This window comes from Mustela nigripes, chromosome 12 (genome assembly GCF_022355385.1).
Source record: "Mustela nigripes isolate SB6536 chromosome 12, MUSNIG.SB6536, whole genome shotgun sequence".
In the NCBI taxonomy this organism is placed as follows: domain Eukaryota; kingdom Metazoa; phylum Chordata; class Mammalia; order Carnivora; family Mustelidae; genus Mustela; species Mustela nigripes.
Genome location: NC_081568.1, coordinates 94839479 through 94852231, shown reverse-complemented (window position 1 = coordinate 94852231; position 12753 = coordinate 94839479). Strand labels below are relative to the sequence as shown.

At 44.6% G+C, this 12753-nt stretch overlaps 1 protein-coding gene across 9 annotated transcripts in view; it reads right to left on the bottom strand.

Moving 5' to 3' along the window:
- MAST4 (microtubule associated serine/threonine kinase family member 4) overlaps positions 1–12753 on the bottom strand; it is a 554271-nt gene that overhangs the window by 20341 nt on the left and 521177 nt on the right. For all 9 annotated transcript variants that reach the window (XM_059417990.1, XM_059417992.1, XM_059417991.1 and 6 more), the window contains 5 exons: positions 11593–11694; positions 5953–6075; positions 5637–5749; positions 3691–3818; positions 3098–3333 (listed from right to left, as the gene is read on the bottom strand). In XM_059417990.1, the coding sequence (XP_059273973.1) occupies positions 3098–3333; positions 3691–3818; positions 5637–5749; positions 5953–6075; positions 11593–11694 (702 nt within the window). The remainder of the gene's footprint in view (positions 1–3097; positions 3334–3690; positions 3819–5636; positions 5750–5952; positions 6076–11592; positions 11695–12753) is intronic.

Below are 12753 nucleotides of genomic sequence, written 5' to 3'. Positions count from 1 at the left end.
GCAGACTACCAGTTTTCTTTCTTTTCTAAAAATCACTGATAGTTTATCTTTGTCTATCCAGAAAAAGCAAAGCTGATATCATTTTGACTTCTAAATGCTGTGTTACAAGGCCTTCTCCACCGTGTGCTTTAAAAACCATCAAGACAATCATCACCTTAAGGTTTGCAATCCATGCAGAGAATCTGATACAAACGACCATTACAAATGACCCTTTGAGGGCGCCTGGGTGGCTCAGTGGGTTAAGCCTCTGCCTTCGGCTCGGGTCATGATCTCAGGGTCCTAGGATCGAGTCCCACGTCCGGCTCTCTGCTTGGTGGGGAGTCTGCTTCTCCCTCTCTCTGCCTGCCTCTCTGCCTACTTGTGATCTCTCTCTCTCTATTTCAAATAAATAAATAAAATCTTAAAAAAAAAAAAACAACAAAAACAAAACACAAATGACCCTTTGAAAGCCCAGTCGACAGGTTTTAAAGGACACAACACTCTTGCCGGGGAAAGGGTTAGGCTGGATAAGACTTAGCTCACATTGCTGTTCTGCTGCTGACCGTACCACTCAATGGCATAGCTCGAGTTTGGCCTTTGTGCACAGAAGTGGCACCTGCCCTAGAGGTGGAGTCCTCGCTAAGGGAAGCTGGGATCTGGCAGAGTGCTGTGGGTGCAGGAAAGGATTCAGACATCCATGTGACATCCATGTGACCTACAGAGAAGGATAATCCTAAGGGATGTATCAGCAGCCCTCCTATTCCCATCTGCTCAACACAATCTCACTCAAGTCCATCTACTCTGCGCTCTCTAAATAAAGGAATCAACAGCTCAAGGACTTGATGAATACCGTGTCACGAACCAAACACCTCATCTCAAAATCCGTAAGCTTCCTTTCGGGTAAGTCACACACTCTTCTCCTTGCTAATCAGGGGCGGGTGGGATCCCTGACAAATGCAAAATGAAAAGCTGAATCTCTTCACAGTGAATAATACACCCAGGACCTCAGGACTTTTACTTCTCACCCACTCAAAAGCAACTTAAGTCACAAAGGAAAACAAAGAGGTGTAAAGCTCTACTTCCCTTAAAGGTCTGCACGTGAATGTACTGTTTTCTATCATCCCTCCCTCCTGCATCCACCACCTCATTTCATAGCCCTAGGTTTAAGCGTGCATTTCTGCTCTGCCAGTGGTGGATAATGTCACCTTAATGTTCTGTAAATGTCAAGGGTTCCTTCTTTTTGATGGTGGAGCAATATAAAAATCAACAAATTTAATTTTACTACAGTCACGGTTTTCAGATTTCCTAATTACCCTTGGCCGTGAGCAGACCAGCTCATCTCTCTATTCTGTACAGCCCCCAAGGTCTTTGATTATTTTTAGTGTGTGTATGGGGGAGACAGAAAGGTGGTTTGAATCAATTAATCAAAATGCACAGCAGGACCTAGCAGCTTTTTTTTTTTTTTTTTAATTATGAAAGTAATCAATCAACTGCTTAGACTCCCTTTCCCTCCGACACTGCTGATGGGGACCAGGGCACGGAGACTAAGTGATCTACTGTATTAAGAAAAAAATTTAAATGGAGCTAAGTATACTCTCTTTAGAGCATGATCATAAACTAGGAAACAGAGACCTTAGTAACCAGAAATATAAAATACTGAGATAATTCCATTTGGCTTGACCACATACACAAACAAAAAAGAATTAAGAATCCTGGACCACTAGGTTGTGCCTACACTACTTCTACGTCGCTATTCCCTTGGCTTTATAAAAAAGTAAAGATAAGGGGAATTATACTACATGGCAACAGAACTGAGGGGAAGAGGGAGAAAGAAAAAAAAACAAACAAACCCACATTATTTTTCCCTATGATAAACCAGAAGCACATGAAAAGCTCCACAGAAGCAAACTTTTCAGCTTGGCTGAAATAAACCTAAGCTGTAAGATGTGTTTTCTTGAAATGATTTTAAAAAGAGTTATGCTGGGAATATTCAGTTAGATTTAAAAAAAGTTCATAAAAATTCTTGGAATCATTCATGGTTATCAATACAGCATATTGAATATAGCTTAATGAAAATTATCATAGCAACCCTAAGCCATATCCACGTTTCATTTAAAAAAAAAAAAGCATAAATGTACCCTTCTCTGTGGAAGGATATGCTGTGCAAACAGTTGTTGTAAACCAAGTAATATTTTAAGTGCTCTTGGCTGGTCTGAGGGAAATGCAAGTTTGATCACCTAATGACACAGTAAGCCTTTTAAAATCCCTTGAAGATACTGTCTCTGCTGTCAGGAATGTTACGTTACACAAAAGTGACACTGTAAAGTACTCTCCAAGAAAAGCCCAATCCCCCTGGACTGCCTCACCAACAGTGACCCGTGTCTATGGAGTTTTGGTAGGACTGGAATGGTAACCTGTGCCTACAGCGGGACCCTTTCATATGTGCATGAAACACCAATTTGAATTGTGTTGGTATTTCTCACTCTCTCCTCCCCGTCTTTGTCCCAGATGTATGGAGATCACCTGGGAATCTCACAGAATAAGCATCTTGCTGTGCTAAGTCTAGTGTGGATATATGGAACTTATCTGGCACAACATGGCCCCATGACCAAAACCAACTCTTTCCAAGAAACCACCACCCACTGCAACACCGGAAGGAAAGCTGCCTTTATAGTGTACCTTCTGGGTGACTGAAGCCATGTTTGAGAGTGATTTTGAACATGTCACTGTCTGATACAGTTCCCAACTCCCAACTCTGACTTACACACCACTGTGCGAGACCCGCTTTTGCATCAACAATAGAAAACACAACACGGTCCTAGGGTGTTCTGACTGCCACCTGAGAACCCCATCGAAGCCCAGCTGTGAAAGCAAAGGCTGGCTCTTGGGCCAAACTGAAGTGAGGAGGGTTCACTCTCTGGCCATGTGGTCGGGACGGGTGACCTCAGTTCATAAGAGCTGATGCCCGAGTCCTAGACGTGGGGCCGAGGAGGGAGCAGAGTGGCACAGAACAGCCATCGTCACCGCCTAGGGAGGCCGCCTGGGATTCCAACCCTGGCCCTGACCCTCCAGCTGATGGATACTGGGTGGACGGCAGGCAGCATGCCCAGGTGCTTACCCGACAGTGTGGAGCTGCTGATGGTACTGGCTGGCGTGGTGACCTCAGGCTCCTCCTGAGTGCACTCTGCAGGAGGAAGGGATGGCTTTTCTGGCTCCTCGGACAGGTCTCTGGGGCAGGGAGCAGCTTCATCTTTCTCTGCCTCTGTTGAAATAGCCAGTTTGGGAAGTGGGCCAGAACTGAGTTTATGTCTGTTGCTTTCAGTATCTGAAGAGTTGGATGCGGATAACTGTTGCCTTAATTAAAAACAAAACAGAGGCATGTATGCATACACACTAGGAAACTGTGTTCGAGGAGACTCTGGGAAGAAAGGAGGTAAAAATGGAACGGAGGGCAGGCTAACCAACACGTGTCTAGTGCAGTGGTTCTTACAGCGCGATCCCCGGACTGGCCGCAACAGCATCCCCTGGACCTTAGGCCAAAGGCACGTTCCCAGCCTCCATCCCTGATTTAGGGGAGCAGATACGCTGGGATGGGCCCCGCCATCTGTGTTCTCACAGGGTTACCAGGAGATTCCGATGCCCGCTCAGCCTGAAGAACCACTGCACTAGCAGTGACCGCTTACGACCCTTCTTAACAGGCGTTTCACGTACATTTCAGAATATTCCGAGCTCCAGCTGAACGTCTCTGTGGACGGCAATACAGTGCTTTTGGTCTTGTCTCCGGGGTCCTCCTTCTCTTCTCCGGAATTCTGGGTTATTCGGTCTATGCTGCTGAAGACCTGTGAGGCCAAGCGCTGGGGTTTATTACGACCTTCTTGAAAGAGCTTGTCAGAAAAACCCCAAACTTGGGGAGAAAATCTGAGAGTACAACTCAAGTTTCAGCTGGAACTGTGTATTCAGAAGGTACTTTCCGATGCTATTTACATGAGTCCTGAGATGAATGGGCCGTGGATCTATTTTTTTTTCTCCTTGGAGTGGGGAGTTATGAAGTCATCACGCTCTCTCCCTATCTCATTATGGACTTTGCATCTGCAAACCCAGTCCACAGATGCTTTGGGGTTTCTAAGCCCTGGGATCAATGCACATCTTAGATGACTTTTTAACCATGAAGTCTATCAGAAAAAGAAAATCACAGAGAAGAAGATTTAACAACCACCAGTCAGGAGCGAGAAGGAGAGAAATGAATTGGAATTGAGTGTGAAGAGAAGAATAAATTACCTGGTTCAAGATGTGTGTGAGGGGAAGGCAATGCACATTTGGTTCTGAGTCAGAGGGGTTTGTCTGGATTATAGATCACATGCACACACAGGCAGCTTCCTAAGATAGGACCGGTGTTTCTGAAGGGGAGCAGAGTTTAGGGAGACCTGAGATCTCTGCTGTCCCACAGGAAAGATGGAAAGAAAAATCGGGAGCGGAAAGCCCAGGGCAGGAAGCACTCCCCACAGAGCAACACAGCCCCTTGCTGCTCTCATGGGAATGGCCCTTAGATGGCATATCATGTACTGTGGTGAGGCCCAGGGTGACTAACGCACAGGAGACAGTGGGAAGGGAACAGAGTCTAGGGCCTAGCTTGGATGGGCCAGAGCACAGGCACGAAGGAAAGCCTGTCCTCAGGATAAGCAAAGCTTCAGTTCTGGCTCTGGGCAGGCTGGCCAGCAGACCCTGCAAGGAGACCCCTACCTCTCCATGGCCTTCCTTTAAACAGTGAAGGCAGTGCCAGCCCATTTGCAGATATGCTCTATCTAGTAGTCATGTACAAAAACGCACACTTCATAAGCCCTACATGGTACAGAAGATCTGAACAATCAACACGCAAAACGCCATGGCAACAGGGATTACATAGTTACTGAAAAGCACAAAAGGGAGAAGGGGGCCCTCCAGATGCCCTTCCATTTTCCTAGGGCCCTGTCTGGTCTCAGGACTGTCCGATTTCTTTGTGAGTGGTAAGAATTTTTTCACGTTACCACTCTCAGTAAGAAGCATCCTTGTCGGACATTGATTTTATTACCTTCTCCCGTTTCCAAAACTCTAGCTTGGCTTTATCTGGCTTCTGTCATGTAACTTACATTTTCTATTACTGACTACAAGACTTTCCCATTTCACAGCAACTATCCCCAAGGGTCCTAGCTGATGTCAAGGACTCTGACTGCTCCCTTGTGTTGTATTCCTGTGATAGTAAGAGGGGGCAGTGTACACAAGGACTCTAGCTCAACGTTCTTCATTGAAGCATCAGAGAGGTGGAAGATTCCTCTCCTGACTGGCACTGAACTAGACTCGGTCCTGTAGGGCGAGGTCTGCATATATATGGCTATGGTGTTCTCTGAAGATAGTACTCCAAGTCCAAATCTGGGCCTCCAAAAAAACCCCATACCCATGTATGGAGAGCGTGACGAGCTGGCAGGAACTCTGGATTATCAGGATGGTGGGATCAGTCACTCTTCCGAAACTCCAAGGAATTTTAAATAGAGGAGACCCCAAGTCCAAAAACACTGTAGGTAGTTTTTATGATCTTGTCCAGCTGTTTAGGGATGCCCACTATAGGGTCTGAGGGAGATTCTCTGGGGAGTCCCTGCATGTTTATGCCACATTTCACTTACTTTTGAAAACCTGTGTGAACAGGAGGAAAACTGCCTTATTTCCACATTAAAGTCTTCATCATTCGTGTCATCCTCTTCCTCTGTCTCCATGTGATGATACTTCTCTGACCGAGCTGCAGGGAAAGGTGTGGGCACAGTTCCAATTACTCAGCATTTCAGCTTTTACTTTAGATACAGTAATTAGGAGCTCCTATATCAAAGCAGCCTTATGTGTAAGAACTCACAGGTTCAAGACTGGAGGGTTCTACCCTAAGTGGAGATAATTTTCTACCAAAGTAAAGGTCAAACAATGTTTTATGTCAGACAATTCACGTACTATCAAAATAACTTGTGTCATCCTCGGATTCCAGCTGGGGAATAAATTCTGCCTTCTGTCTCAGCAAACTGTTCCAGTCTAAAGAGCGGAAGAATCGATGCTGTTTGACTTCGTAAGCACCACCTTGGGGCGGGGAGGGGGGAAAGGACAGAGGGGGAGATGTTAAACTACCCTCCAGCAAAGCTTTTAAGAACAACACCCACCCCACCCCCCAATTTAGCAACAGAAAAAAATCAAAGAATCATGGAAATCTTACTTTGTCATTCTATAACCAACACGCCCCATAAAAGAATCTCTTCCCCATAATTGATCAGCAGAGGATTTGATTTTGCTAACAGCAGTTGTTACAGCACACGTTTCTTGGTTAATTTTTCCATGACTTCCTCCATTTTTCAAAGGTTAATGATGCGGCCACATAAAACCACATTACGTCGAACCTGGGGATGCGGACGCACGTTGGCCCACAGCAGACTTGCTCAGTACAAAACCAGAGAAATTCTAACAAGGCGCAAAATGTGTTCACAGCAATATTTCCTCTGGAGGCGAGGTTAATAAAGATGAATTTTTCCTAAAAAGTATATAATGGTTTCCATTCAATTTTACTGGCTTGCTTGTTAATATAGGTAGGACTTTGACGCTGTGGGTTACAGGTTTTTAGGTAAGAAACTGGCAAACCTGTTTGACAGATTTATAAAGGATGGGATGAAAAGCGGGCACAATTCTTAAGTTTAGGCTTTTTTTTCCCCCCAAGTCAGCATGACTACGCAATTCAGTAAAATGTTTCTAATTCAGGTTTATTTTATTATTTTTAAAAGTATCTCTCTTAAAAAAGTATTTTATTTCTTTATATGAGAGAGAGAGACAGGGAAGGGGACGAGAGATCATAAGCCACGGAGGGAGGCAGAAGGAGAAGCAGGCTCCCCGCTGAGCAGGGAGACCAATGTGGGACTTGATCCCAGGATTCTGGGATCATGACTTGAGCCAAAGGCAGATGCTTAATCAACTGAGCCACGCAGGCATCCCTCAGCTCATAAAAGAGGATTTGGAAGGGGAAGCCCCACCAAATATCATACCCTACGCCATCAAAGAGAAGAAGGCCCACAGTCATAGCGTGAGCATCCGGCCTCTGGCTTGCCCGTCCCCTCAACCTCCCGCCCGCCCACACTGTTGAGGAGGGAGAGAAGGAAGACTCTATCCTGAAAAAACACCAGGAAGAGAGATTTCACACAAGACTAACAGAGGTTCTAATCGCCTCCCTGCCAGGAGACACCCTGTAGGGGTGACTTCAAGCCTCTTTCATGCCCTTGTCACTATGTTTCCCACCCTGTCCTCTGTGCAATATGAAAAAAGAGGAAAAATGCAAAGCGAAGGAGAAATGGCCCTGGGTATTGGGGTGGGGGAGCTGTCTCTGTGGTTCAGAGATGGGGTCGTGTCCCCATCAGACTGCTGTAGCACAGGGCCCCAAACCCAACCAGGACCAATTGGTGTATGGAGAACAATGGAGAGAAAAAAAGCAAAGTGGGAAAATCACCCCAAGAAATGAAGAAGAGATTTTTTGTTACTAAGCATTCCCCATGTTTCCAACACAACACCGAAGTCTGACCTCAACCACAGCGGCAGTAGCGCGAGCAACTCCGGTGGGAGGGCTGACTTGGACAAGGACTGCACTCCACGCTAGAGGCATCTAGTTTCCTTTCATTAAATCACTGAAAGCAACCCCGCAAAGTAGGCATTGTGTCAACTCCATGTGTGGATGGGGAAACAACATGTAAGGGAGAAAGCATACTGGACCACGAGTGCCTATTAAGTAAAGCGTGGAGAGGCTGAGCTGAAGTCTGTTTAAAAAACAGCCAGGCCCGTCCTCAGGGTCATGACGCCCACACAAAGCTGCCAGACACACACTCTTCCAGCGTTCTTATCTCAGAGAAGCTGAAAGATCTTCAACATCTATCCAGCTCCCTCACTGTGCCTATGACACTAAGGTCCACAGGGTCAAGCCCTCCCGAGCGGCGTACCACATACCGCGCTGCAAGGACTCTCACTTCCACTCCTGCTCATGGGGACACAACGATGACAGAGGATACCCTCAGGTCACTCAGCTTTACTCAGAGAAGCACAGTTCTCTAGATCTAAGGGCTCACAGGGCACTTCTGGACCATAGCGGGAGGACTGGGGTTCACATTCCTCCACCCGGCACTCTTTGGAACCCAAGTTGGGGAGGACATTTACTTCATCTCTGTGGATGACGACAAGGGGTCCTCCCCATAGGGTCACGGCCCACATTTCTCACCCTTTGGCCTTTGTGCCACACCCCTTACCCTCCCACCCCTGCCCCAAGAAGAGGTTCCTTGACCATGGAGTCCTGTTTCTCACGCACTTTTGCCGAGATGGGGAACAAAAGAATTAAAAGGACACACTGGGGAGAAATGACCTCTGGTCTAAGCTGCTGGGGCAATGCAGATGATGGCATTATGAGCCTGAAAAAAATGATCGAGCCCTAGAACTCATGCAGGGGACAGTGCTCACTGTAACAATTCACCATGCAGGGAAGGACAGGGAACAGTTATGTCTGGAGCTCCTGTGATGCACTACGTTAATGTGCCTGGTCACTTCATGACCGTGTTCGCCTTCAGTCCTCGCAATCCTCCTGCGAGGGGTATGGTAACATGCCCACTTTCCTAGATTAGGAAACTGCGACCTAGATCATGAAGAAACTACTCTAGACCTCTCAGCTGGTACACGGTAGGGAGCCAGTCACCTTATTGGACCTATAAAGTCCAATAAAACAGGCTGCTGCTCAATAGCTCACAAGTTCAAAAGTCTAGTTCAAGTAGGACAAGTTTCCAAATTCTAAGTCATGCTTCACACTAATGTTCTCCCTTGCGTTGTTCTCTCCTTTCATGGAAGTTTCTTAAACATCCATTATGTTCTTCACACTCCTTTTCTTAGCCTCTCTAGTCTCTCGGGCAAATGTGAATTCACACATTTTCACGGTGCATTATTTTGCCCGCTAAATATGCATTAAATCCAAAATGCTGTCATTGGAAGCAGCATGGCAGGCCTGCGGGATTCTCAGCCTCGTTCTCCAGGCCCTACTGGGATCTGTCACATTGGACCTGACTGTTTGGCAAGTACTTCCTGAAATGCTAAGAGCTTCGGCAGGGTCTTTTAAATGTCTCTTTTGAGCTTCTGCTAGGAGATTCGCATCTCTAATTGTCAAGCCCTGAAAAGAACACAAGCAGCAGTCAGGGAGAAAATGCACAGAGAGATAACTCACAGCATATAATATAGAAAGATGGGCATGCTGACCAGCATCATAGCCCTGTTTTGTTGAAGTCAAGATTCCCAGTCTTCTCAGAGGAAGGAAACAGACAGAAGACTCAGTGGGAAAACTCTCCAAACTGACCCAAGAACACTGAAGAGAAGCAGGCTCTTGGGAAGGCATGTGTCAATTCTATTGTTATCTTTGGTCATATCTCAGGACAATGCTTCTCTAGGACAGCTGAGTAGGACATGGACATTGATACTTGTGTTGTTGCAGGACAAGCTGGAAATGCTACTGGTTCTCTTATTTGGCTCAAGCGAGTAAAAAATCACTCCTCAAAACTCTGCCCCAGTCAAAGCTTGACACGGACTCTTTGACTGCTACTCCTCTCTCTGGGGCCAGAAAGCAAATGTGACTGCAGGTCACAGCAGGTAGGGAGGAACAACTTTGCTAGTTGCTTCAGACAAAAGGAACACCAAATAGGGTGGGAAGAAATATATTCTGTCCAAAGAGTTCAATTAGCTCAAAGGTGGGGGTACCACCACCATTGCTGGATCTCAGACATCCACAGGGGAAAGTACCAGATTATATGGGCAGGAAATTAAAATGACAGTACCAGTGGCAGCAGTGTCTGACCTGGCGCTAAGAGCCAGAATGGGTGATCTTTCATCCTCACGGTAATCCTGCTAGATGGTACTTCTCTAAGCTCCACTTTACAGATGAAGAAATGAGGCACAGAAAAGGAAGCATCCTGCCCACAGTCACACAGCCCAGATTTAAACTCAAGCAATCTGACTGTGAAGTTTGTGCTCTTAATTTCCACTCTTCGCCGAAGGCCCACTCATCCACTGCAAAAGACATACAGGCACATGGTACTCCAGAAGGAGGCTCAACTCAAAAAGGTTTTCGTAAGCGAGGCCAGAGTCTTCTTTGATTCAGTCAGCGAGATTTTTCTGTACAAAGCCAAAGAGTAAATACTTTGGGCTTTGTGGGTCATACAGTTTGAGGATTCAACTCTGCCACTGTACTATAAAGGCAGCTACAGACAATGTGTATAAATGGCACTGCTGTGTTTCGATAAAACTTTATTTACAAGGTAAGAATATGATCTATGGGTTTCAATGCACCATCATCAACTCCAGTAGCACAGCATACTTAAGCAAGAATGGAGCCCTCCATCTGGGGGATGCTGTGGGCAAACATGGACAGTATACGTGTGTATTTGGAGGAGTTATTGGAAAAACTGAGGGAGAGAATGATTTGTTCAGCATTTTCTGATTTTTCTATTATAATGAAGTAGAATGAAACAGCTCAGAGTAAATATTCCATCAAGTCAACAATTTTCATTGCTGAAAATTATGGATACTATTCACAGTGTGCGTGTGCGTGTGGTGTTTATATTTATATTTTAATATTTAGCCCTATCTAGATAATACTGGGGCAGATTGGAACTCCATATTGGGATCTCTGTCTATTCAGAATATAAGGAAGAGGAGAAGCAGAAAAAAAACTCTAAGTAGAAGAGTTGGGGAAAAATAAACAGCAAGAAACAAATCTATATTATCTCCTTCATCTTGAAAGCCAATGGTTTTAATCCTCTTTCTTGGGCTAGGGTGCTGATCACCATGATGAGACAGCATGGTTCAACCCCAGACACTCATTTCTAGTAATTAATTAGTTCAAGTATTGATAAACCATTTCAAAGTCTATAAACAGTTAACGGGCTGGATCAAATATTTTTGGGAATATATATATGTATTTTTAAAAAAATCCAAACAAAAAAGTTCTACATCTCAAATCCTCTGTTTTAATTTAAAAATGCATATTTTTCAGGATACAAGAGTTCCATTATGCGCCCTCAGAGTTTTTCCTCCAGACCAATTTTATTTATTGAAATAAATTAAGAATAACTTTTGCCAGTGCCTGGGTGGCTCAGTTGGTTAAGTGACTGCCTTCGGCTCAGGTCACTATCCCGGAGTCCCAGGATCGAGTCCTGTAGTGGGCTCCTTGCATGATAGGGAGTCTGCTTCTCCCGCTGACCTCTCTCCTCTCATGCTTTCTCTCATTCTCTCTCTCTCTCAAAAAATAATAAAATCTTAAAAAAAAAAAAAAGAGTAACTTTTGTTTTGCAAAAAAAAAGACGAAAACAAGAAAAACAAAAATCAAAGACAAACAACCACCAGCCTTCCTAGTGTACATACTGCTTTCAGAAAAAAATCCAAAATATTATTATTATGATGTGTTGTAGTCATGTCCTACATCAACCGACAGATGTTTCTTATGCAAAACCCCCCCACACAAACAAAGACCTCTGAGTGCTCCACAAAGACATTATTTTTTGCATATTAGCATAATTAAAACATATGTGCTCTAACCTGTTCCCAGTCTCTCCAGGGGATTCTGCCTAAGAAGTAAGGTAATCAGATCCTGGGCATCAGGGGGCGGCGCCTCGTCCTTCTCTGGCCAGTTGATCTCATCTGGAAGGGAGATAGGTCATTTACAACTTTATTGTTCAAACAGCAGTCTGGGTCCCAATAGCCAGGAGGTTGCCTGGGAGTCTATTACAGAAACAGAATGTCAGGCTCCATCCCAGCCTGAATCAGAACCTGCATTTTAACAGGACTGTCAGTTGATTTCTGGGCCCAGTCAAGTTTTAGGAGCATTGTTTCATGAGACATGAACCAGCATAGCTTACAACAAGGCAGGGAGAAAATATTTCAATAATCAGTATCTTCCATTTATTTGCTTTTTTTATTCTTCAATTTTTTTTTCTTTTTGGCAGACTTGGCTCAAAACAAATTATTCCTTCTAGTTATTAAGAGGACTTAATATGGTAAACACCCTTAATACCTGTGTTTTAGATGGTCGCCCTTCCAGGCAATCAAGAGAGTATGATTTTTCTTTCTCACTATTCTCAAATGTGAATTTGACCCTGCCCTTAGAGCTCTTCAGCTTCCAGAAGCACAAATTAATTTTGCAAAAATAACTATTTCTAGAGACAAACGAAAGGCCAAAGTGTTAAGCTTGGAGACAAAAAAATCCAAAGTAATCATGGTAATAATGGAAGTATTTAAAGTCTGTCCATAAATATTAGAATATGTTCTACATTCCACAGGAGTTCGCCTGAAGATAAGGTGTGCGTGCTTGTGTGTATGGAAATGCAATAAAAACATGAGTTATTTCTGTGTGTGCCTGCCTCCAGCTTCCTCTGCTGCAGTTTAAATCTGATTTGGAAAATAAAACATGAATATGCATCTGAGCCGTAAGGCATGGAGAACAAAGCCAGCATTTGCTGCTTGTGTTAATTAAACAGTTGATTCCTCTTGCCATTCAGGCCTTGGTCTATCAGAAAACAGCCTAGTTATAAATCCATAAACAGCTCAGATATTGTAGAAAAGGGTTATACACTGCAGGCAACCCACAAATCTACTTTGTTAAAGTTTACAAATATGCCTGGCTTGCAAAGTCAATGATAGAGAATAATGCCGTGATTAAGGGACTCCTCATACCACCACAAATTTTCCCTCTCTTTCCAC